This window comes from Erpetoichthys calabaricus, chromosome 3, assembly GCF_900747795.2.
Source record: "Erpetoichthys calabaricus chromosome 3, fErpCal1.3, whole genome shotgun sequence".
NCBI lineage: Eukaryota > Metazoa > Chordata > Cladistia > Polypteriformes > Polypteridae > Erpetoichthys > Erpetoichthys calabaricus.
Window position 1 is genome coordinate 154,044,372 of NC_041396.2, and position 27,299 is coordinate 154,071,670.

General features: G+C 37.9%; 1 protein-coding gene across 38 annotated transcripts in view; it reads left to right on the forward strand.

The window, feature by feature from the left end:
* The window catches only part of scaf8 (SR-related CTD-associated factor 8), a 314,948-nt gene that overhangs the window by 210,389 nt on the left and 77,260 nt on the right, over nucleotides 1–27,299 (forward strand). For 24 of the 38 annotated variants that reach the window (XM_051925164.1, XM_051925173.1, XM_051925188.1 and 21 more), the window contains exons 15-21: nucleotides 1,659–1,772; nucleotides 1,873–2,029; nucleotides 4,331–4,461; nucleotides 11,270–11,411; nucleotides 16,966–17,016; nucleotides 18,193–18,426; nucleotides 18,958–20,978. In XM_051925164.1, the coding sequence (XP_051781124.1) occupies nucleotides 1,659–1,772; nucleotides 1,873–2,029; nucleotides 4,331–4,461; nucleotides 11,270–11,411; nucleotides 16,966–17,016; nucleotides 18,193–18,426; nucleotides 18,958–20,309 (2,181 nt within the window). In that variant the 3' untranslated portion in view covers nucleotides 20,310–20,978. Of the gene's footprint in view, nucleotides 1–1,658; nucleotides 1,773–1,872; nucleotides 2,030–4,330; nucleotides 4,462–11,269; nucleotides 11,412–16,965; nucleotides 17,017–18,192; nucleotides 18,427–18,957; nucleotides 20,979–27,299 lie in introns of those variants that run through there. The other 14 variants (XM_028797423.2, XM_051925186.1, XM_051925179.1 and 11 more) reach the window with 7 other exon arrangements.

Below are 27,299 nucleotides of genomic sequence, written 5' to 3' on the forward strand. Positions count from 1 at the left end.
TTTGACTAATCTACCATGGCTTACCCAAATGCTGCATGGTCAAAGCCTCCATATTTCACAAACCAGTTGAAGTATGTTTTTTAAACAAAAAAAACAAAAAAACAAGATGAGAACATGGCATGTATAACTGAATCCTGTCTATTTGTGGTATGATGTTAAAGTACGATATATTACCTATTTTTAGAAGGAATATTATTCTGTCAGTTTTTGTAGTAGCACTTTTTCAAGCAAGACACGTAAATATAAACCACAAAAACTGTCTAATGAAACTAGTGTTTGCTACGGTTATTTCTGTTAGCAGCATTGCTCTGTAAAGAAGCTTGCTATACATGCCAGGATAGACATGATCTGTAAGTTATGAGTCAAGTCAGAGTTAACCTTGTCATTTAAAACCACACACAGCAGTGCACAGCAGAACAAAATTGTCACCTGGCCCAATTATGTGCAAGAATAGTCAATACAAATAAAGAATAACAACCAGAAAAACAAGATTAAATAACTGAGATTACTTCTAAGTAATCAACATCAAGCCATCTTCTGTTGTGCACCACAGGCCCTTAGCACAAGTGGAAATATTGTTACTTGACACAGAGCATCACTCAACCCTGACAGTATAGATAAGCTTGCTGTTCTGCCCCACAATCTTTGACAGGTGTCAGAATACTGGATCAGTAAAAGCACATGTTTATGGCTGCATTAGAACACACACACTCACATTGTTTTTTGCTTGGTCATCTGTTTTGACCATACTGTTTATATCCATCCTTGAAAATATCAGTATGGGGAAGTAAAGTATCTGTTTACTTGATTGAGCAGGTTTTTTTGGGGGTCAGGATGAATCTTTAAATAGTTTCTAAAGTTTGTAAAACTTATAATTGACATACTGTTAATAACTGGCGGTTTGCAGGCTTAGTATTATCTTTATTAACATATATTTAAATATCAATAAATATTGTGATATAGTGAGTAAATCTTGTCGTATTGAATTTTATCAATATTGCCCAGCACTAGTACCATATAAAGCTTGCTGTCCAAGTATTTCAGGTGTTTGGTAGGTGGGATAGGGGGTTGAAATCCTTAAAAAGGAAGCACTATGTATGAAGTACACTTAATAGAGTTAATCATTATGTGACTTTCCTGAATTTGTGTATTTCCCTTTCATTTAACTTTTATCTGTTGTTTAATTATTTTCACAGAAAAGAATACAAACAAAACTTGTAAAGTTGTCCACTTACAATTACTGACTCTTTTCAAAAGGCAAAAATTTGTTTGTACATGTATAAAATTTTCAATATACTTTTTCTGCTTTAAGTGTTTTCCAAACTAGACTGAAATATTAAAGGCTAATGTTTAAATTATTGTCTCAAAAGTAGTAGATAAAATGCTTGTTAATTTGAACTCAAATAAAATGTATAATAAAAATATTCAATACAGAAAAATGTTTTTAAGGAAGACTAATTCCTTGAAATCCATTTCTAGGTATACATTTTTACCCTACTGGTATTATAAAACACATTGTTACTGTCCTATTAAATATTTTCACTTGTTGATGTAATTGTCTAGTTAAATTTTAGTAGTATAATAGTTATTTACATTTTTTATTTTTGAACTAACTGTTTGCTTTCTCTCTCCCTCTTTTTTTACCCATATGATTTCAGATGATTCCTCCCAGAGGATGTGCATACATATGCATGGTTCACAGACAAGATGCTTTTCGAGCCAGACAGAAGCTTAGCACTGGAAATTACAAAATTGGTTCCAAAATCATAAAGGTATATTAGCAGTTTTGTTTAATTCTTACTTTGTATACAAACATTTCATTTTTTTTTTCTTTTTGTTGATGTCCTGACAGAATTTATTGTGTGTCTGCAGATTGCATGGGCACTTAACAAAGGAGTAAAGCAGGAGTATAAACAATTTTGGGATGTTGATCTTGGAGTAACGTATATACCTTGGGAGAAAGTCAAAGTGGATGACCTTGATGGTTTTGCTGAGGGAGGAATTATTGACCAAGAGACAGTGAACAATGGTAAGAGTACACTTGTTAATTAGTGAGGGTAGCTTTTTCTTTAGGAAATGTAATCACATTCAAATGTTGAAAAAAGAAGGAAAATGAAACTTGAGTGATGAAAGTATGTAATTCCCAGTTCGGCAGTATATTTTTGAGAACTGGGAAGCATTTAACATTTGTGGATTTTGTAGTTTTATACTGTGCTTTATTTATATTTTTCTATTTCCTAACATCCATAAACGCATCTAAACGCTCAATCTTTTTAAATCACCTCTTATAGGCTTTCACTTACAAAATGTCCATAAATTTTAATAATTGTGCAGCATCTATATTCCAGTTAGTTTTAACCAGATGAGCCTGAAGCTTTTTTTTTTTTTACCTAGATATAGAATAACAAAATGATGTTACATACATTAGTTAGTGCTCAGTGACATATATTTAATTAGCGTAAGTCAGTCCTGGGATAGAATTTTTCAACCTTATTTTCTTGCATTGTGCTTACTAAAACTGGAACCGGTTACAATTTTGAAATGGACTTTATGCTTACTGTATGTTTGGTAAGTTCGGTATTTTTCCAAATCAAAGTTATTTTGTCACAAACGTAGTATATATACATTTGTGTGAAATTGTGTTCCAGCCTTTTCTATAACTTATAAAAAAAAAATAAAAAATAATGTCTTGCTCTCACTAGCACTTTACAATAGAGACAATGAGGCACGAAGCACCACCAGAAAAATAAAAACCTAAAACTTACCTAATACGTTCTGTTTGAGTTTTGATTAAAGAAAACATGCCTTCCGTGTTTACGGAACATGCTAGTGACAAGAAAAGGGATCTGAAAGTAATTATTTTACTGCATGTTCCTGATACTATTTATCTGGAGATAAGGATATGTTATCTATTTTGTGAGTTCTCACATAAATACAGAAGTAAATGTAAAAGAAATCCAACCTCTTGGCTGAAAAGTTTACTGTGATTTTTATCTTTTGAGACGAAACCACTCCTCTGGGTGTAACTCTGAGACAGAAGTCAATACTTGATAGCTGTCTTGGCTTGAAAAATTTAATTGTTTGTTATGTTTTGGTACTTTTTTCTTGTTGTACCCAAGCCTGGTTAAACGCCAGTTTCGACAAGGAGTATTTTAAAATTTATAGAAAATGGAGTACAATTTCTCGTGGCAAATGCATATATACCAATTTTGTGAAGAAATAACTTCCATTTAAAAAAAACTGAACATATCCTTTAATGAATTCACACCTGTGTAACCCACTGTCAGTTTGACCTGAAATGCACATACCTGTACATTGTTTTTACCAGCTTATGTAGACTAGAACATGTAACTGAAGTTCAAAACTAATTCAGCTTTGTCTTTTGTCAGGAAATGGACAGTCAATTATGTTAAAGTTATGTAATATTTATCGTTTAATAATTAAGAGAAAGTGTTTCTTTAATAGTTCTTTCATTATTTTATAATATGGGTAGTCCCTGCCATACAATGCTACATACTATGCATACTATGATACATGGTGAAACAACATGTAGCAGAACTAATTCTATAATAGAAAATTATGGAAAATTTTAAGTTAGCCAAGCATCCCTAATTTCCTCCTTAATGCAATCAATTATTTAACCTAAAATTCAAGGGATGCAATAGTAAATGAAAAATTAAGAAAAATAAAAGAATGGTAGTTAATTACTTAAAGGTAACTTACAGTATATATGAAACTACAGGTCCCTGTGTAGTTGTAAATATATATTTTAAGGTGTTTGGGGTACCTTTCTGAAAGCTGTCCATAGTTTATTTTTCTTCAATAGTTAAATAAAATTTATTTGCACTGACAGATACGTTTCCATAAAAGAAATCTGATGATATTGCAGGCATCATGTATTTTTTTGGTGAATGTAAACGCAGGCACCACATTTTCATGCAACATTTGATGATTTTTTAACATAATTATCTTAGGTCTGAATTGTTGGTTTAAGTGATATATGGTTGAGGTAAGATAGTGTCTGGGTACCACAAGCCAAATATATTTTTTATCTGTATATTAATCATTTAATTGTTTTTGATTTTAATCAAATTAAAAGTTGGTTGGTGGAACTGAATGTGAAGTTTTGCGTGCAGTATGCAGTAAAAACAGATTGACTTCTGAATAAGTTTCTGTAAATTGCTTCTTTGAAAAGTATATGCTCGTTAACCTCAGCTTCACTCACAACATTCTAGTATTTGCATTTCTCTGAAAGATTTGGAAAACATCTCTGTGAATTTCTAATGTATTCTCTGTATTGCTAACTGTTGATATGTATTGATATTTTTAGAGTGGGAGGCAGTAAAAAGTTGTGAGCCAGCAAAGGAAAATACCAGCCAGACTGTGACCACAGAAACTACCACTCTCACCACCACCCAAGCAGAAATCTTCACTCAGCCAGTTACTATGTTACCTGTTCAGGTTAGATTTTTTTTCCCCTTACATGTTAATTTTAAATATATATGATTGATTGATTTTATATAATATAGTGAAGCTACCTTTTAAACTAGCAATAATTTATTCTTCTAAGCAGAATGGCTTTACCCCTTCATTTGTTTTTAGGTTTAAAATTAAGGATGCACATATCAGGATTTTTACAGCTGATACTGATTGCTGTTTCAAATTCATTAGACTTGTCTGATTTCTTATTCTGATAGCAGATTTTATACACTTACTTGTTCTCATTTATAAACATAATTATGCTAAACTATCTAGCTGTACACAAGCTTCATATTCCATGTAAAAGTGTTATACAGTACACCCCCAAAATTTGCGGGGGTTACGTTACTAGAGCACCCGCAAGTTGTGAAAAACTGCAAATTTTGGATGTGGTTAAAAAAAATGCTTATTTTTATAGTTTAAACCCTAAATATTCCCTCAAAACACTTTAATTTCAAGTTCAGCTTAACCCTTTAACTGCCAACTCCCTAAATATTCCCCACGCCAGGCAAAATCTGAACAATTTTCGTTTTTTTACTTTTTTACATTTTTTTTACATTTTTTACATTTATTCAAGCAGTATTGACCACTAAATGTTGTGCAAGTTCTAGAAATGGGCAAACACATAATAAAACACAAAATGTACCTTTTCTCAGGCTTCTGGATTTGTTGTCTACTACTAAACAGAACAGTCAAAAGTAATTCAAAAGTCAAAAGTAGTTCAGTCAATCATAGTTTCATTCCCAGTATTTGAGTTTGCTGTGCCACAGGCCAAAGCAGGGAACTGCACAAAGTCCTGGATTGCTGGGACACTTTGAGCAGAAGGTCTTGACGTCTCTACGCTGACCCTTCTTTGAACAGACACGACAGCGTTTTTCTGAAAGTCCAAAGTCCTTACATTCATCTGGCAACACTGCTGAAATACTACTCATAGGATCCTCTTTGCCAGTGTATACACGAAATCTATAAATATAACCTGAATTCTCAGCTAAGCAAAACATCTTGATACCAAACCGTGCCCTTTTCAATGGTAGATACTGCCAAAACTGTAAGCGGCCCTTCCACAACAATAAACTTTCATCAACTGCAACTGACGGTCCTGGCATGTAGGGCAACTGAAATGCTTCAAATAAATGATCAATCAAAGGACGTAGCTTGAACAAGCGGTCGCGGTTTGGATCTTTCTTATCTGGCTCATTTCTGTTGTCATTCAAATGAAAGAATTTCAGCAGCAAAGAGAATCGGTTACGTGTCATGACAGCTGCAAAAATAGGTGTTGCATACATAGGATCTGTAGACCAGTACATCTCAATATCTGGTTTTCTGATTATTCCCATCAACATCAAAATCCCAATGAATTTTTTCATTTCGTTTTCATCAGTGTCAAACCAAGCACGAACACGGGAATGTGGAGGTAAATTGGGATTTTTCTCAATAAACTGTGCTGCATACAGATTTGTCTGATGAACAAAATGTCTGATCAAATCAGGTGACACAAACAGCTCATAAAACTGCTCAGCAGTGTAATTGTTTACATCAACAATAAAGCCACACGTTGCCTCAAACGGATGCAGAAAAGGTAGTTCACCTCGGGCAGCAGTCCAGTTGAGATGCTGGGGATACACCCACTCATCGCCGTCATCCGATGCGTCTTCATTCACAGTATCATGCAGCGCACGTTGCTGCTCATCATTGTCGCTAAAATCTTCTTCAGAACTGCTACAATCATGATCAGAACTGTCCAAAATCGCCTGCAAAGCCTCACTTGAAGTCAGTTTACGTTTCGCCATATTCACAGCTGTTACATGCGAATCACGTCACATGACCGGCCAAAACAACCACAGACTTCTCGAAATACAACGTAGTAATAATACCCACGCCAAACCGTCAGTTATACTACTTGCCAGGCATTCATATAACCACAGGCAAATGTGCCGGATAATTCCGGCAGTATGGCGTTAGCAATAAAACAACGGTGCCGGATATATCCGGCAGAGGGCGGTTAAGGGGTTAATACATTACCTAAAAAAAAGAATGTAAAGGTAAACCTGTAATACTGTACTGCAATGTCTCCCGCAGTGCTAGGATGTAAAATACCGATGTTACCGCTATATGTACTGTAATTCATGCAAGTGCGTTTTCATTTCCAGAAGCCTTAGAAGGTGCAGGGCGTTTCGGCGGCATCTTGGGGCTTTAACCCTTAAACTGCCACATACAGTACTTGGGGGGGTTAATACATCCTTGGACTCCAAATACTTTTTTGCTGCACTTTAAATAAATGTCACAATTCACAAAAAAAAAAAGTGAAATTTTAATAACACATTTTTTTTCCATGCAAAGAGCATCACAATTACTGCAAAACTGATCATTTTGCACACTGCTAGTGAACTAAAAACTATTTTAAAAATTACTGGAACAATATGTACAAGATGCAACTGACTGCCATGGAAGAAATTAAGTAAATCACAGAGCCAACTGCGCTTCAACTGGCAGCACGCAAACACTGTAATAGATCGCCCTTTGTCCACCTCTTGAACCCTCAGGTACCACTCTGATGACCAGGTGAAAATATAAATATTCCTTATTTTATAAATAAACCGTGCACAAAGCACTCTCCACACCACTCTCATATATAAACACTAACTCTCTCTCAAAATCAATACCTCCTCGCCCAGACACTTCGCCCTCCTACCTCCCAGCTCAGCTCAGTGTCTGGGCTTTCCCATAGTCCTTTTATATCTCCCGACCCGGAAGTAGTTCCTGGCACAACCCACAAGTCCATTTCCTTCCGGGTCAGGGTAAACAGTCTTCTTCTTCACCCCGGGAGCACGTCGTTTCTTCCGGACACGTGATGCTGACGCACTCCCGGGTTATAGGGCACACAAGAGCCCACTAGCCCCCCTACAGCGACTCCCGGTGGTCCCCAAGGTATCCAGCAGGGCTGTGTATAGAAACTACAAAGTCCATGAGGCCCTGCTGGAACTCGGGGCACCATCATGCGGTCCGGAGGGCTCCTCCTAGCGGCCTGGGGGTGGCGACCGGAGTCTGTAGCCGGTTGTCCATCACAACACACAGAGGTAAACGCTGACACTGTCTCAATCCCAGAGATAGTGAGGCTGCAGTGTGTCACGCTTGGGTCACAGAATTGCAGAGAAACACAGGAGATTGTAGAGACAGGAACTTTATTCAAACACTTCAAACAAACATGTCTCTTTCAGAAGTAAAATGAGCTCAGTATGCAATTAGTTATCGATTAAAGAATAGACAAACCTCATAGGGGAGCACAACCCCCAACAGGAGCAGAGAATGTCTGGGGGAGGAGGGAGAAGCAAAGCAATTGGCCAAAAAGGACAGGTGCTGTTGAGGCTTTTAAGTCAGCTCCTGTGTGCTTGCAAATAGCACTGGGAAACGACTATAGCTGGTTGTGGCGGTTTAAGTGTGAAGAGGAACAAAACGGAAAACACAAGAACACTCAGCTGGAGATGCAGCAAGGAAAAATGAATAACACTGTAGCGGTCCAGTGCCGCTAAGATTCACACCAGCGATTCAAGACGGCGATTTATTTATTTTTATGGTGGAGATTCCAGGGACCCACCCAGCCTTGACTCTACCCGCACACACGGAGACCAAAACAAAGCAATCTGGTAATCAAACAGCAAATAAAGAATGTAATGAAAACAAATTAAATAAAGGAAAACGATACCAACCCCTGTTCCCCTTACAGCGATTACACATTAAATACAACAAAGCACCAGCAAAACACACACAGTAAATCATGAGAAACGGCAACGGATGAAATGTAATGATGAAAATAGATAGTCCAGAGATCCGCATGTTGAATGGGAATGTAAAGATAAGTCCTACCGCTAGTTCCTGAAATGGTAAAGATGGGTTCAGGAGCGCTTCTTTCTTTGCAGGATGGCCATGAATCCACTTACAGTCCTCATGTACACAGGCAAACAATGCAGACACCAAACACGAAACGATCCAGGACAAAACGAATAAGTACAGGTAACACAACAGAAGGCAGGCAGAGAGACAGTAACTTGAAACACAAATTACAAAAACTTTTTTTTTGCTTTTGGTTACCGGCCCCCTTTTTAAAAGCCACGCTGACATCCTTTGACCCCCAATAGGCCCAGCACCCTCGGCAGAAGACCAATCAGAGCCACTGCAGGGACTGCTAGGAGTCGCAGTTTCAAATTCTGTTGGCTATTTTCACCATCCCAAGCCATATTTCCGCTACAGTTGCTTCCTGTTCTCTCTACATTACAGTATTGTCATAAAAATTTATATTTGATATTTGCAGTTTCCACTAATAATTATTGGGTTCTAAGGAAAAATCTGTGAATGAGTGAGGCCGCGAACTCTGAACCACGACTTTGCGGGGGTCTGCTGTACTTGGTATTTTTACAATGAAAGAAATGTAGACCACAGTTGTTTGTTCATTTTTATTAACAAAAAATTTTGTGACTTTATTGTTCAGTTATTGTTAGTAAAATGTTTTACTAAACTTATTAAAATCACTTAATTTATTTCATTAAAAAAATTACATAAAGCATTTATCCATAGTAAACATACAGCAGTCTTGGATATACATGTGCCATTAACAAAAAGCCAATACAAAATAAAAGGTTTGACTTAATTACAACCCATAATTCTAATGCAGTATAATTTTCATATTTACCAATAAACTACAAAACTAACAAGTTAACAAGTTTACAAGTAAAAAAACCTAATTTCACTCTTGAGTTGTTCCTTATTAATATGGGCATTTCCATATTAAAAGCATTTTGTAACTCTTCTTATTCAAAATGTGGGCAGCTCTGCTAAACAAAGGCTTGTTTGCTGTGCACAGTCGTACATGTATCATCCCTTTTAATTAAAGGGCAAAGGTAACTTCTCTTTCAGTGAACGAAATTATTCGTGTTCCTTGTGCTCATATTATTACTCCCATTTTCTTTAATATGACTAGTATTCTGATTTTCTCTCTTAAAAATAATTTCAGACCCCGTTTAAATGTTTAACTGGATACAAAAAACAAAACAAAACTAAACATCACCTCCCTTAAACAGTTTACAGATTTATTCTTATTACTGTTTCTGTTATTTAGAAAACGAAATGCAATATTCTGATTCGCTTGCAAATCATGTATATAGGCTTGCCATATATCTTGTAGTTTTTTTCATCCTCATTTGCCACATAGCCCAGAGTATCTCCAGACGCCACTCATTCTGCTCTCTTTGTGATTTAAGCATGCTGGTGAAAGCCCTTACGCTTCTGAATTTGCTATCTTATTACCACCAGTGAGTGAATGGAAATGTGGCTGAAATTTGAGCCATGGTGAACTGGAAGGACATTTGTAATGTACGCTGTTGAATCGATACTTAGAAAAATGAGTATTGAAGAACTAATTTTAAATACTTAACAATATTTTGATACTTCAACAACACTTCTATGCACAGATTTTTCTAATGGTTACTGTTCTGTATGGCAGATTTAGTGCAAGGAAGAGAAACTTATGATGGTGTGCTTTGCTAAATTTGCTATATGAAATATTGATAGCTGACAGGAGTGAGGTCAGAGTCCATTAAGTGAGTGGATTACACAGTGTGAAAACATCAAAATCCTTGATGAAGCTGTGATCGGTATAGGGTGATTCTCTCCTGGAGGGAGCGAAGAATGACTTATTTGATAAACAGAATTAAAAACACTTGTGTGTTTTCTAGGAGCAAGAACAATTGTTCAGTGCTTGTATGGACTGGGTGTTGGGCAAGGTCATGGGGTCCAGCGGCTATGGGGCATCTGTTGGTGAAGAAAGATTCACGGATCTTGACTTTGCTGACGATGCTGTGATCTTCGCGGCATCAATAGAGGCTGTGATTGGGACGCTCAAGAAACTTAGCAAGGAGTCTAAGTGTCTGGGCTTGTAAGTGTCCTGGATAAAAACCAAGATCCAGGCCTTTAATGACCTCTTGGGCACAGCCGTCAACAGTGTGTCTGTTTGCAGAGAGAATGCTGACCTTGTTGAGAGGTTTACTTAACTAGGCAGTGACATTCATGTCTCTGGTGACTCTTCCTATGAAGTCAGTAGACTGATTGGGAGAGCATGGGGGGGTCATGAGGTCACTGGAAAGGGGTGTGTGGCGCTTCCCAATATCTATGCAAAAGGACGAAGATTAAGTCTTTAGAGTCTTGGTGCTTCCTGTCTTGCTATATGGTTGTGAGACATAGACGCTATCCAGTGACCTGAGACGAAGACTGGACTCCTTTGGTTCTGTGCCTCTCCGGGAAGATCCTTGGGTACCATTGGTTTGACTTTGTGTTGAATGAGCGGTTGCTCATGGAGTCCCGAATGAGGCACATTTACCTGCATTGTGAGGTAGCGTCAGTTACGGCATTACGGCCATGTGGCGCGTTTCCCCGAGGGTGATCCAGCTCATAAGATCCTCATTGTTGGGGACCCGAGTGGGTGGAACAGGCCAAAGGGTTCCCCACGTAACACCTAGCTGCGGCAGATAGAGGGTAATTTCCGGAGGGTGGGATTGGGCCGCATGTCTGCATGGGGGGTTGCCAATTGGGATCCTGAGTTGTTTCGTTGTTTAGTGGGTGCGGCAACGCACTGTACCAGTGCATGCTCCACAACTTGACTTGTGTGTTTTCTGATTAAAAAGAAAAAGTAAAAAAGACTTGAGCTATTCTTACAAAAGAGCATTATATCTTTCAGAATAGAAGATGGAGCATATTGTTTCAGCTTTATTTGTTGTAATTTTTCATTCAAATATTTCAGATTCCTGTTGCTCAAGGTGTTCCATCAGTCAGTTTAGTACCACCAGCTTTCCCTGTGACAATGACTCTTCCACCACCAGGATATGGCCATCCTCCACCTCCATTTTTACGCCCAGGTTTCAATACATCACAGCCTCCTCCTGGTAAGTGTTAAATTTCATTTTATAACAAGTGATGCTGTTGCTGTTAACTGTTAATCATTGTATTTAAAATCTTTTTGCTTAAAAAAATATTGTTCTTAACCCACACTCCCAACCATTCTCCTTTGTCAGAAGAGCTGGCTATAGATTCATTCACTTTTGGTGTGTTCTCCCCCGTCCCAATAGATCCTGAGCCATAGGTTAAATGTTGTCTTTGTGAGATCAGTTTATAACTAAAGCTAATCAACATTGATGGGTTTTTGAACTAATACAGCAAGATTTTTTTTTTTTTTTTTAATAAAGTCCATTTTACCAATAATTAATTGATGCAATTCTTTACAGTATGCAGCATCTTAATTTGTGTGTTAATTTATTTTTATTGATAATCAATTTACATGTCTAGATTACTGTTAATTTTTAGAAATACATGTAAAACACATTACAGTTTATGAAGTGCATAAAACACGTTGCTAAGAGCAAACTAATTTGCAGTATTTGCATAGTAGTGTTTCATGCGTAAAGTGTACACTATACATATAAACATGAGGAAACAGTTTTTGGATTCCTCCTCTGAGGAAGATTGCTATAGTTAACCACCCACTCGTCCATTATCTGCCCCTGCTAACCTGGCATCCAAATTTGGACTGGCTGTCACTTGTAGCAAAGAGAAATCGAGATACATTACACACAAAGTGGCTGTTTCTGTACTGGTGGCAACTTTGCAATGGTAAAGATATGAACTTTAAAAATTAATAATTTAATCTTTTTCAGAACGTAAGCATTAATCAGACACTTGAGTGACTCAACTCATAATGCTTCTTTGATAATCTGGCAGATTCCATCAGTGATATAGTATCTAACTTGTTTATTGAAGCACAGAACTGAAGAGACGCACAGTTGTAAACTGCTTACTTCAGTATTAAAAATGAATGGGCAAATGCATCATTTTAGTGAGTGAGTGAGAGAGAGAATAGTATGTGCATTGGTACAATAGCTTAATTGTGACCAAGCATTCACCACATATTTCAGTAGTAGAAGATTGTTTATGATGAAGTGATGCGTGAAATAATTAATGCAAATAAAATTGTACGCATAGTTCTGGATGGGCCTAGGCAGGTAAGCCACATAAGAGGTCTGATTACTAATTCGAAATACTACTGAAAACAACATAACAAAGACTTTTCACAGGAATAATGAATTGATCTTAAATTGAGAAGTTTTGTTTCTCAACAGCAAATTTAATGTGAAAGATGAAAAAGGAAGCAGGGTTCATTTGGAAAAATTAAGTACTTTAAATTTAAATTTTAAGGTGCAATTAACTTCACATATGAGTTCAAACATAAATCTCCCAACAGTAAATGTCAGTTTGTAATTACACAGAGGGAAATCTCTTCTGACAGCGAGTAAAATCATGCTGTGATAAATGTGTAGCTAACCTTTGTGTGTGTGTGTGTGTGTGTATGTGTGTGTGTATATAAAATACATGTAATGAATTATTATTATTATTATTATATATGTATGTGTATATATGTATGTGTGTATATGTATGTATGTATGTGTGTGTGTGTGTGTGTATATATATATATATATATATATATATATATATATATATATAATATATATATATGTGTGTGTGTGTGTACAGTAATCCCTCGCTATATCGCGCTTCGCCTTTCGCGGCTTCACTCCATCGCGGATTTTATATGTAAGCGTATTTAAATATATATCGCAGATTTTTCGCTGCTTCACGGGTTTCTGCGGACAATGGGTCTTTTAATTTCTGGTACATGCTTCCTCAGTTGGTTTGCCCAGTTGATTTCATACAAGGGACGCTATTGGCAGATGGCTTACTTTTCTCTTTCTTTTGCGCGGACTTTCTCTGATCCTGACGTAGGGGGATTGAGCAGGGGGGCTGTTTGCACACCTAGACGATACGGACGCTCGTCTAAAAATGCTGAAAGATTATCTTCACGTTGTGATCTTTTGTGCAGCTGCTTCCTGAAACGACATGCTGCACGGAGCTTCGCATACTTAAAAGCTCGAAGGGCACGTATTGATTTTTGATTGAAAAACAAACTCTGTCTCACTTTGTCTGCTTCTGACGGAGGGGGTATGAGCTGCCGCCTTCAGCAGCTTACTTTGTCTGCTCCTGACGGAGGGGGTGTGAGCTGCCACCTTCAACAGCTTTGTGCCGCGGTGCTTCACATACTTAAAAGAAAAACAGCCCTATTGATCTGTTTGCTTTTCTCTATCTCTGTGACAGTCACTGCTCCTGACAAGCACTCCTTTGAAGAGGATGATATGTTTGCATTCTTTTAATTGTGAGACGGAACTGTCATCTCTGTCTTGTCATGGAGCACAGTTTAAGCTTTTGAAAAAGAGACAAATGTTTGTTTGCAGTGTTTGAATAACGTTCCTGTCTCTCTACAACCTCATGTGTTTCTGCGCAAATCTGTGACCCAAGCATGACAATATAAAAATAACCATATAAACATATGGTTTCTACTTCGCGGATTTTCTTATTTCGCGGGTGGCTCTGGAACGCAACCCCCGCGATGGAGGAGGGATTACTGTATATGTATGTATGTATATATATGTGTATGTATATGTATATATATACATGTATATATGTATGTGTGTGTATATGTATATTTGCAGCTGGAGATCCACAAAGGGAGAAAAATGAATGATGTATCATAAAGTAGTTATTATTCCTGAGCTTTCAACCCCTACCAGGGGTCTTCATCAGAGGATAATGCTTAGACTTACAAGAATCAAAGGCAATACAGGTATATAGCAAAAAATTACATGGGTAAGGTGGCTAAGTCAGTGTGATCGGGGGTGGGGGGGGTATTGGGTGTAAAGTCTTGTTTATTATGAATATGTTCTTCTTAAGTTTGCATATGCTGGATTTATGTCCATGTGTCTGTTGATGGCATTCTCATTTGATAACCAAGATTTGGCCCGCACTCTGGCACTTTTAGTACTGGCCTTGAATTTTACTTGTACATTGCCCCAGTTAAATGTATGTCCTGTTGATTTAGTATGCGTATAGATCAATGATAGTGAGTCCTTTCTTCTGACGTTGCGATGTTGCTATATACGTGTTGCGATTCTTTTTCAAGTTTGTCCTATGTATACCACTGAGCAAGAACTGCATGGAGTTTACAGCCTGTGTGTGTCTCTCTCTCTCTCTCTCTCTGTCTCGCGTGTGTGTGCGCCTGTGTGTGTGTCTCTCTCTCTCTCACGTGTGTGTGCCTGTGTGTGTCTCTCTCTCTCTCGCGTGTGTGTGCCTGTGTCTCTCACGTGTGTGTGCGTCTCTCTCTATCTCGTGTTTGTGTGCGCCTCTCGTGTGTGCGTGTGTGTCTCTCTCTAACTCTCTCTCTCGCGTGCATGTCTGTCTGTGTCGCTCTCTTATGCTGTCTCTCTCTCTCTCTCGCTGCACAGGGAGAGATGGAACACGTGCGGAAATCATCGGCACACACAAACCGAAAGGGAAACTGGCTTGTTCATATACCGAGTGTGTGGTAGTGAACAGAGGCAAAAGTTTGGCGAACTTTTTGGTTGTAACCCAATATGTACGTGTTTAGAGACATTCGTGAACCGAAGTTCCACTGTATTAGGTTCGTTATTACCAAAATATGTTACAAAACTCTGGTTGCAATCCGATTTGGTTGTGACCCAAAGTAATTTCCACCATAGGTTTGTATGTAAATACAATTAATCCGTTCTGGACCGTATGAACTGTATGTAAATATATTATTTTTAAGCACAAAAGTAGTTAATTATACCATAGAAAGCACAGTGTAATAGTAAACTAAATGTAAAAACACTGAATAACACTGAGAAAACCTTGAACAGAGAAAACTAACATTGCAAGAGTTCATGCTACAGCCTTACGAACCGCTCGATGTAAAAACTTTTTTTTAATGAGTTTTAAGCACGGGAGAAAAACATTAGAAAAATCCTTAATTTATACAAAAACTAACCATAAACAACCAAGAAAACTAACCTTGCATGAGTCGAGTTCTGGCATGAAGGAAGTGAGGAGAAACTTGTTGGAGAGGAGATTACAGTTTTGAGGTAAAGTCTGTGACAATACGGGTTCGCTGCATGCTCCCATCTTGCTTCCGGGAGCCCTTAAACCCGTCACCATCGGTAATGTTACCGATGAGCACAACAGTGAGGCATTACAATGGGGCAAGGGGATGGTGCAAAAAGTGCCAAGTGCTTTTATGAAAATCAACAAAGCAACAATCAAAAACAAAGTCCAGATTAAATAAAGTGCAGTGCTTTCAGAATCCTTCAATAAATAATCCCAAAAAAGCAGAAGTGAAGCGGAGGTTAAAATCCAATAGAAAAAATTCTTCATTAAATACAACGAGGTTAAAACAATGCTGGAAGCAGTCTCTTTAAAAACAAACCTGGTGCATTTTTTTAACTGGTGACCACCCTGCTTCTCCCTATCCAGGCTTCGCAACAGAGGAGCCACTCTACCTGCAGCTGTCCTTCCTTCTTCCTTCTGGTCTGGAGGCCACCCGATCTCTGGCTTCGGTTGCACACTCTCCAGACTGAGACTTGGCTTCCCTGGTGACCAGGACGCCCACGTCAGGGAATTCACCGCCCAAGCCTCACGACTCCCGCTGCCTTCTCGGCCTTACGCGGCCAGCCGTGTCACCCCAGCTCCTTGATCGCTTCCTTCTGGCCTGCGAGCATGCGCTCACTCGCTCACTCACACCAGTTCTTTCCACACTGCTTCCTGCTTACTTCCTCACTCCGCAACCTCCGTCTTTCTTTTCTTTTTCCTCTCTTTAGCCGCCTCGCGCTTCTATTTATGAAGAGAATGTGACAGCTGTAGCAACCAGCAGCCCCTGGACCAATTACAGATGTGGACGGTTTCCAACCTGTGCACTTAGGTGAGAAATGCCCACAACACGAATTCCCCTGGAACTGCTTCAGCCACTCAACCACCAAGCCTCCTCACTAAGCTGCAAGCGCGGCGTTATTTATTTAAAACTGGCCTCTTGACATGAGCTGTGGACCCGCTATACCACAAGTCCCTCTGTGCGATGCACGTCTGACCGAGAACAATGTACTGTACAGGGAGAGACTGAACACATGCGTAAATCACCAGTGCGTACGAACCAGAAGGGAAATTAAATACAGCACAAAGAGTTCACAGCGAATGCACAGGGAGAGACTGAACACGTGCGGAAATCATCGGCGCATACGAACCGGAAAGGGAAACTGGCTTGTTCGTCACCCGAGTGTGTGGTTGTGAAGAGATGCGAAAGTTTGGCGAACTTTTTGGTCATAACCCAATTTGTACGTGCTCTGAGACATTCGTGACCCGAGGTTCCACTGTGTGTGTGTGTGTATATATAAATATTGATATAGATATATATAGATATAGATATAGATATATATAGATATATATATGTGTGTGCATATATGTGTATATATATTATATATATGTATATATATATGTATATGTGTGTGTGTGTGTGTGTGTGTGTGTGTTAAAAAAAATATAAAATACTTTTTTATTCCCTTTTAGGTTTTATGCCACCCCCTGTAGTCCCTCAGACTTCAATTGCCCATGTACCATGTAAGCATGATTACTTTTTTCTTTGATAGGAAAAAATGTTAAACTTATTATTGTACATTTTTACAGGTAGTTTCAAAAAACATTTGAAGGTGTATATGCTTAAAATTTTTCATTACTTAAAAGTAGTTTTCTTTGATACATAATGTGAAGTTCATTATCTTATAAATTAGAGAATTTTATAATAACACATCCAGCTATGTTTTAGTTGAAAAAGTTAATTGTTTTTTTGACATCATAACCCACAAAGCCAAATAAATACACACACACACACACACATAAAGAGACTTTTTGTTTAGACATGTCATGTATACATTTGCTTTTTAAAAGTAGAATAGGTAAGTGAAACACGAAGATGTGGGCTAATAAAGAACAGTCTCTAAATCTGTAAAGCACAATGTGTATATGAAATTTGATGCACTGTATGAAACCTTAAGTATTTTTTTTATATAGCCTATTTTCTTCTATATGAATGTATGATGGCTGAGAATGAGCAGAAACACATTGTATTTGCACATATTTTTTCACTACAGCCTCAGAAGATAAAAAGCCTTCTCTCACAAAGCATCTGTGTAGTTTCATCGTATTAGTTTGTTTTAGACTGTAGGTAAATAGAAAAATGGGCTTTGTGGTTAGGGGAAACAAAAAAGAGTAGAACCACACTACTTAGAAAGTGAATAATCATAAGAATATTGAGATCTTGCAGCAGTTAAATACTAAATAAGTGATGTCAGCAGTCCGCAAATTTCTGTTGATTTATATGAAAATGTCCGCATTGTTTCATGATGTGATTCAGTCCCCCCATCCAATGCTCACATGGAGAACTTTTCCTAATAAAAAATAGAAAAATGTGACTGTTCCCACTTAATACAAATACCTTTTTTCCTAGCATTGACTTAAAAATGCATTTCAAATTTCCTTAAAATGTAATAGCCTATCAGCCACTCAGCCATTCTTTAGTGGATACTCATTGGATCTCTTAAATTTATACAAAACACTTTTTCAACAGCTAGAAAATAAAAACAACTTGTCTAGTAAATTTATAGAAATATGATAATTTTATCACTCACCTTTTTCTAAATCTCCTGTTTGCCATAAATGTCCATGTGGATGATTTGTATAACAGTTGACTAGTGAAGGCAAATAATAGTCATGAATTACAGTTATTATTCTTTTAAGCTTTAGGCCAGCCTCCAGTTTCTACATCTCAGGAGACTGTAAAGGATTCTTCTTATGGAGGTTTTATGCCACCGACGAGCACTATTCCTGGCTCTTTCTCATCTGCTGGTATGAGTGGAATCTATAATCCTGTTTCTGCGCAGTCCCAGCAGAGCAGCATCAGTGAATCAGACGACAAAGAACTGCACATTTCAGAGAACCGAACAACTTCTACAGATAACAAAACAGGACTAGGTAAGAGGCACTTGGTATGAGCAAAGTAAGGGTTAGACGGGCAGGCAAGCAGAATACCTTTTACTTAATCTTACTAGGTCTGCAAAACAGTTTACTATAATATGATCACATCTACAAGTTGACCTGTCTTTTAAGCCTTGTGTTTGGTAAGCATCTGTGCTCATAAATTACATTTAAGGCAAAAGAAAGTGTATATGATTTTAATGAAAAATAAAATCAGTAAATAATACTACAAAGACAGCTAGTTGGTGAAAGGCTTTTCATTCCACATTATTACCTGATGTTTTAAATTTCCAAATATTCTTTCCGTGCTATAGCAACTTTCATCTTAAGGAGAGAAGGTCAATTCAAGGTTTAACATTAATGAAACAAGTTTGTTTTCTTTGAAATTTGCTACAAATTTTTTTTAAATCCTTTGTTTACAATGTTATCTAGTATACAGCGTAATTGCAATTTCCAGTTCATGTTACCTGAGAGTGTATTGTGTGGTGTTTGAGTATATTTATAATTTTTTTTTTCCCCCCTTCTCAGGAGTCCACTGTGATACGCGTCCAAGTTCAGTCAGTCTCCTTGGAATGCCCCCAGCGGTGTCTTTATCTCAAAATATACATCATTCAAGTATTCCAGCCCCAAGGATACATGGATTATTACCTTTAGACATTCGACCAGGGATGATGCCACCACCTGGTGGTCCAAGGTTTCCACTTATGATGCAGCCTGGAATGCCTCCTCCACCTCCTGGAATGCCTCCACCAACTGGCATTCCACCACAAGTTGGACTGCCTCCGCAAGTTGGAATGCTTCCCCAGGCTGGAATGCCTCCACATACTGGTGTACCTCCTCAGGTCGGAATGCCACCACAGATTGGTTTGCCACCACAAACAGGAATGCCCCATCAACATGGAATTCCCCATCATTCTGGCTTGCATTTACAACCAGGAATGCCCCCACCAGCACGTATGCCCCCTCATCCTGGATTACCCCATCCACCACATTTGCCCCCACCAGGAGTCCTTGACCCAATGTCAGCTAGACATCGAGGGCCATTTCCACCGGTTGACCATTTTAGCAGGCCAGAAGGACATTTTGGTAGACCCAATAATCCATCTGGTAACAGTGTATCAAAACCTAATGATTCAGCTGGTAATGACAGTATCCAACAAGAAGGCGATAAAGATTATCGCTTTCCCCCTGTGGAAAAACGTGATGGTTTGCTTAGGCCACCTATTGAAAACAGGGACAGTGTTGTTAGGCCACATTCTGTGATGGATGGAAGGGATGGACAGAGAGGTCTTGCTGGAGATGGAAGCAGAAGGGAACCTTTAAGTGGTTTTAGGTCAGAAAGCCGATGGGGCCCTCCCCGAGGGGACTTTGATGAACGTGAACACAGAGGGATCTCATTTACCGGCCCTAAATCTTATAGTGATGAACGAACTGGTTCTGGAAATTTCCGATTTGATGAACGTGTTGGGCCAACATGGAGCCGAGGATTTGAGACAGACATTCACCAAGATTTTGATGACCGTCGACCTTCTTGGGAACGACAGCGAGATCGGGATGATAGAGATTTTGATTTCCGTAAAGAAATGAATGGAAACCGCTTTGGATGTGAGCAAGAGCATGAACCTTGGTCTGCTTCTGCTCCTCATTCACAAGCGTTTAAGTATTATGAAGGTGAAAGTAACAACCAAAAGAAGGATGAGTCATCTCAGGTGAATGGTGATAAAACAGACAATGAAACCCAACCAGAACAAGATAAAATGCACCCTGAACTTTCAAAGCAGCAAGTTTCCCCTAAGGAATCGGGCAATGAAAAGAACGAGCCGAAGGACAGCGTTGAAAAACAGCCAGTGGTAGAGAAAACAGAAACTGAGGGAACATAATCATCACTCAGTAGGTAAAAGATAATTTTGTAAAGTTGTCATCTCTCTGTATTAGGTAAATGGCTGACTGGACCTTTTAGTTATTCACTTTCTTGTCTGCCACAGAACTTAACAATTTGTTCATCTTTTTCATAATGGTGTACAACTGACTTGTATAGAATGCTCTTTAGTTGAAAGAAATGGTAGGTAATTATTTTTTTTATTCTTAAAACAGAAGCCACCCCATTTTACTTAAATTCTTCTTTAAGCTTGCCAAAAATTTTAATTGAAAAAGATTGACCTTCCTATGGAAGATGGAATGATCCTGGCTGTTTCCATGGGTTAAACCGTTAATGTTGTAATACTTGAAAACACCAGGTGCTGGCCTGTATTGTCCGTCTTTTAAATGCTGCTTCAAAAATTTTAAATGCTTAGGTTTGTATTTTATTGCTCTACTTTTTAAGCACACATAAATTGCCCTGGTACAGTATTGAGGTGTTCAAAAAATTGTTAAGATCTGTGTAAAAAGAGGAAAAAAATAATATAATCTGTGTTAACCCCCAAAATGTTTGTGATTTGTTCTCGTACTGCAGTGAGTAAATGATTTATATATTAAAAAGCAAAAGATCCAGTAAATGTTGGGTGCATTCTGTTTTTAGTTGCTAATAAACATTATTTGTTTGGTAACAATCCTCTAGGAAGTGTATTTTGTACACCAACATTTAAAGAAATGACTGATTTGAAACTTCACCTCCTCTTGTGCACTTCTTAAAATCTGTGAAACCAATCAAAATGATCCTATAGCTCAAATTTTAGATGTGTTAAAAATGAAATTGGAGATGGTTGTTATTTAAAAAAAAAATCACATTGCGTGGACAGAATTAGGTGTTTGATAAATATTTGCATATATATTTTTTGTATATATTGGCTTCCTTTTCATTTAATAATGCATACTGTTAGTACAGTAAAATCATCTCCTTTCCCTTTTAGCATATCTTAAAAGTGAATGTACATGGTATATAGTCATAAATTTATAACCGGGAAAATAAGTGATTGGTTACTTGTTCAAGGTTATAGCACAGAGAGTATCATTTGTATATGATTAAACTTTATTATAAGCACATTGGTACTTTCTTACAATGTAGCTGGTATTTTGTAACCCCTGAAAGAAATGTACCAAAGCCAACAAAAAGAAACAGAAATGTATTATTCAGATGTTTTCTAGATGATCACAATAACCAATCTGTAAATTATATCTGAGGACCTTTGTACATTAGTTAGTTAAAACCATGATAAATAATTTTGGATCTCATTTTCTTTTATTAATGCATTTTCAAAAATCAAACTACCTAATACATGTGTCTTACCCATTTTAGAGAATGGTAAAAATGGAATTAAAATAGTCTTGCAGAAGAGACCAGATAGTGGTTATCCAACTTAAATGCATTTCTGTCTAAGCACTGTTTTTACATATGTGGGCATAGCTTTCAAAGATTTAAAAATAAGATATGCTAATCTTAGTGCTGTCAAACACTATCATCATAATCAAGCATTCACATGTCATTACAGTGAGTGGCCACAACCTAACAACAATTCACACTAGGGGATAAAAAATTGGCTCACAAATGTATAATGTTTAAGCAAACCACACAGTATATATTGTACATCACAGTGTGCTTATTCTAATTGCCAAAATAAAATTTATTTTTTTGATTACATAATTTTATACCCAGTACTGATTTTGTTATATTAGCGTAACATGTAATCTCAACAATTTTCCAATGTTTGCTACAGCATTTAAAAAACTAATTATGTTAATCAGAACAGTCTTGGATAAGTTTGAGTTTTTAGTCTTAAAACTCTTTTTAAAGTTTCTTTGTTAAGCACAGAATCACAGTGTTTTGTTTTGTTGGCAGACTGTTTTTTTGAATGGATTAACTATTGCAATACATTTCCCATTAGGGTGTAAATAAACCATTTATAGTGTGATATTTAGATAAGAGTATGAGTAGTGTGTATAAGAAAAGATGGCTCTCATTTTGAGGAACTTGGTTTTCTTGCCTCTTCTACAGAACTAGCCTTACTGTATGTTAAATATATGTAAATGTCTGGCTAGAATAACATTGCAAGCATAGTAGAATTTATTAGGTGAAGTCAAGAATTTTCTTACTGTTTGCTGGGTGGGGGAAAAAAAAACTTAAGTCCTACTTTCTCTGGTGATATAATACAGTATCAGCCTTCCAAGTTGGACTAATCACGTCACCCTGTTTGGATGCACTTGTGGGGAATTTTCAGATACTCCCAGATAATAAGATAAGTGTTTTTTGCAGTGTGTCCTAAGTCAGGATGTATTGAAATAGCTGCAAAGTGTAAACATTGACTGTGTTTAAATGCACACACAGAATCGGAATGAGGTGAGTAATCTAGGTAAAGGCAGAGACCTGGTTTCTTAAAAAAAAAAAAAAAAAAAAAACCATTTACATTCGCGAGTAGGATTCTGGAGTTCTCCTTTGGCAAAGTGCTGCTGAGACAATAATATTGCAAGCATTTTTATTTCAATAAAAATATTTGTGTTAGGTTGATCATTCCCTTAAAAAGTAATTAGACTATGTAATACATACTACTTTTAGCGCATTACCCTACTGCTTCAAAGATTGTACTGCTCAACTTAGCATTGTACATTCAGATCATCAACATAAATTTAGCGATTTCTGAAATATTGAGGACAAATTATTTCAGACAGGAGAAGGAATAATGTGATAGTCCAAACTTTTGCCTCAGGAAATTTATCTTGTGGTTGCTTCTGCCTGTGGCGTGCAACAAGTGTTAGCGAAGTTAAGCAGGCAAAACAGAGTGCGGCAGACAGTGCAAACTAAAAAATCCTCAACTGTAACCCATTTAAGGGTTTACATGGCTAAATAACTGGGTTACCTGCAGAGAAATCAGCTTTCTCAGAGACTAATGACCTGGTTTCTCTAACAGGAATAATGGTTTACATGCCATTTTAGAAACTAGGTTTTTGAGAGTAACTGGGTTATTAATGCACATGAAAATGGTACTCAGTGAATATAGAAGTTCTTCACGTATGTGCTGACGCACACACCTACACCCTCTCCCAAACTGCTAGCTCAGTTACAGATTAAAGTTCTTTTGAAGATTTTTAAAGATTTTGCTTCAGCAACTCTGTATTTTTCTTCAGTTATTTTACCCTTTATTTTGACAGGCTAACCAGCCTCTGATGGTTAAAAGCATCCCTACAGCATTATGCTGCCAACACCATACTTTAGTTAATGCAGGTTTCGTGTTTTTTAAATAATAAACTGTACTCTTTTTCTCACAATGTAGATCTAGAGAGAATGACATTTTTTTCTCACAAGATCTTTGAACCATTTCTACATTTTTTTTTCAGAGGCTCCAATGTGGTTATTTTGCTTATTATTAGAGATGCACATAACTTTTTTGGTTAGGTTCTCAATGAAGTATTAGAAGATGTTTGGTACTCGCCATTTATGTAGCTTATGTGACTATGCACCATCTTCTTCAATGTCAGCAGACAATGTACCCACTGCTCTGTGGTTGATCATGCAATGTGCTGTTTGCATCCGTACTTTGACAAAAGGATCTTGGTCAATTTTTTTTGTGTTCCTTCTTGAACAAATGTATGTTCATCTGGGATGAGAAGAGAGAAAGTGACAGGAATGATCTGTGCATATTTATTTTATTAAAATTAGAAAATCTCCTTTCACAAGATGCACTGATGAAAAGCAGTGGCTGGGACAACTTGAGCACTCCGTAAACGTTGGAGTAATAATCCGCATAGCTTGTCTTTAATATGGTGACCAAGTTGTACTTGGAGGAGGCTGCTATACACTTCTGTGCTTGTTTTAAGCATATCCCCTCCCTTATAGTTTTGTCTTTGTGGAGAGACAAGATGGCCTCATATTTTTGAAAAATGCTATTAAGTGGCATATTACCAAAGCCATTGAGGCCTTGCATATTCTCTGGCCAAACTGAATGGTCAAAAATTTAAAACAGATCACATGAATTGAGAGATTTATAGTTTTAGAATTTTGACTTAAACCTCTCCTTATATGAACCTTATCTCTGCAGTATCAGCATTCGTAGCGTTAGTGTCTTTCCTGCACTTTGCACTAACCATTGATCAGCTTTTCCTGTTAAATTGTGAGAGATGCAAAGTGCTGCTAATGTACAGCATGTTGGCCAGTAAACTGAAAATGCTTTATGCAGATTTTCTGTAGGTCAGTGCCTTCTGTTGTTGCTAGTTGTATTTTAATGGCAAGTAATAGCTTCAATATCTTTAGTAGAGTTTATATGTCTCCAAGCAGACCATTTAATGCTTATGTTAATTTTTGCAACACCCTTCTGTAAATAAAATGTGAGCAATTTGACAACAAACCGATTAAATGTTTCATGAGTGTGTGAGCAGTGCACAGAATATGATCAAGCTAATCTACAATCAAAGATTGGCACATTCCATTGTCAGCAGCCCTGTAGATGCAAACTGTGACCAACTTCAACTCCATTCCTGAGTCACACAAAAGATTAAAATATACTGCTCAAAAAAATTAAAGGAACACTTTAAAGACACATCAGATCTCAATGGGGAAAAAAAATCATGCTGGATACCTATATTGATATGAACTGGGTAATGTGTTAGGAACGAAAGGATGCCACATCGTTTGATGGAAATGAAAATTATCAACCTACAGAGGGTTGAATTCAAAGACACCCCAAAAATCAAAGTGAAAAAAATGATGCTGCAGGCTAGTCCATTTTGCAGAAATTTCACTGCAGCAACTCAAAATCATACTCTGTAGTTTGTATGGCCCCAACTTGCATGTACGCATGCCTGACAACGTCGGGGCATGCTCATAATGAGACGACGGATGGTGTCCTGGGGGATCTCCTTCCAGATCTGGACCAGGGCATCACTGAGCTCCTGGACAGTCTGAGGTGCAACCTGGCAGCGTTGGATGGACTGAAACATAATGTCCCAGAGGTGTTCTATTGAATTTAGGTCAGGCGATTATGGGGGCCAGTCAATGGTATCAATTCTTTCATCCTCCAGGAACTGCCTGCATACTCTCACCACATGAGGCTGGACATTGTCATGCACCAGGAGGAATCCAGGACCCACTGCACCAGCATAGGGTCTGACAGTGGGTCCAAGGATTTCATCCCGGTACCTAATGGCAGTCAAGGTGCCATTGTCTAGCTTGTAGAGGTCTGTACGTCCCGTTTGATGATGTTGTGGTGAGTTGCTGACTATTCTTTTAAATTCAGACAGGTAATTAACAGGAGTAAAAGGAGCTTTGAGTATAAATATAACATTGTTAGATTTGAATGTAATACTTTGATCTATTATCTTGTACCATTACAAAGATTTAGGGTTTAGATGAAAAGCAATGTACACCGAATTAAATCTTTCCTTATACTTATTACAGACAGCATTGACATTTACAGGCTGTACATTTATGTAATGTTTTTTCAGTAAATGATCTGAACATTGTAATAGTAGTACAGTAATCCCTCGCTACTTCGCAGTTCACTTTTCGCGGATTCACGACTTCGCGGGTTTTTAAATACAAGTGATTGCCCGCCTATCGCGGAAGTTATGTTCCAGACCCATCAGCAACAGGAGAAAATCTGCGATATAGAAAGACCATATAAATAAACATTTTTATAGCTTAAGCCTTAAAATACCCATCCCACATGCTTTAAACACATGTAAACTTATAAAACACACTTTGTTAACACATATGATATGTGGATGTCGGGTTAAGGATATGAGTAACATCTCACTATTATAAAACATTTTAACTTCATGCAAGACAAGACAGTGAGACAGGAAAATAGGTGCTGTACAGGCTTTTAAATTATTGACACGCAGAGCAACAAGCAGCACAAAGTCCACTTCTCCTTAGCGTTCATTCAGCTCCCCACCCCCTTGACAATGCGAAGTGGTAGGAGCGTACTGCGCCTCCGGGGAGGGGGGTTTGAGGGAACGTGAGTTCAGCCCTCACACACCCCCACTCCTCCTCCACCTTCTGAACGCCTGTGCAGGCATTTTGGCAGAAGCAGCACAAAGTCCATTTCTGCTCAGCGTGAGTTCAACTGCCCCCCTTCACAAAGCGAGTGCAGACACATCGACGTCTGATCGCTGCGTGCAGTGTGCAGTGTTGGTCTGCGGTGTTTAAGAATGTAGAAAGTGTTTAAGAGCATAGGAAGTGTTTATATGAGTGTGGGAAAGGTTAACAAGAGAGTGAGAAAGGTTTATAAGAGTGTGGGAAGGGTTTATAAAGCCTTAAAATATGTATAAATAATAAAATAAATATAGGTCGCTACTTCGTGGATTTTCACCTATCGCGGGGGGCTCTGGAACGTAACCCCCGCGATAGGTGAGGGATGACTGTACTGTAAATGATCTACTTTATTCTGTCCACTGGGGACCCCTTTAGTGAGCTGTGCAAGCATTTCAACAGACCAAGGCATGCCATTATTCTTAGCTTGTGTTGAACCCAGTGTTGCTCGTATTTTTTCACCAAGCTGAACCTCATCCCCAAAAACACAGATTTTGTTGTCTACTTAGTTCCTTTTTATTCTTTTTGGACCGTAGGACATCAAGACAGGATTCATTGCTAAATTTTCTGCATGGTCTTGATGCTTGATGAATCCTCCCGTAATGTTCATCGCCACGTTGCTCGTGTTCTTCCACAACCATGTTTACAACTGGGTGGAACCCAGTCCATAGCCCTTGTGGTTGAACACGCATTGTTTTATCACATTGCATCAAGTTTTAATTTGTAACATGATCTTTACAAGATATGTGAAAGAGAGTTCTGAGAGACCTTCTTTGGAAAACCTCAAGGCTGTTGGTTATACATCCTGTCTTTTTCCAAGTCTTACCAGCATTCAGGAGGTTAGGTAGAATAATTGTGGAATATAGACAGTTTAATCGGAATAGTGAGAGTAGAGAGTGCTAAAATTGGT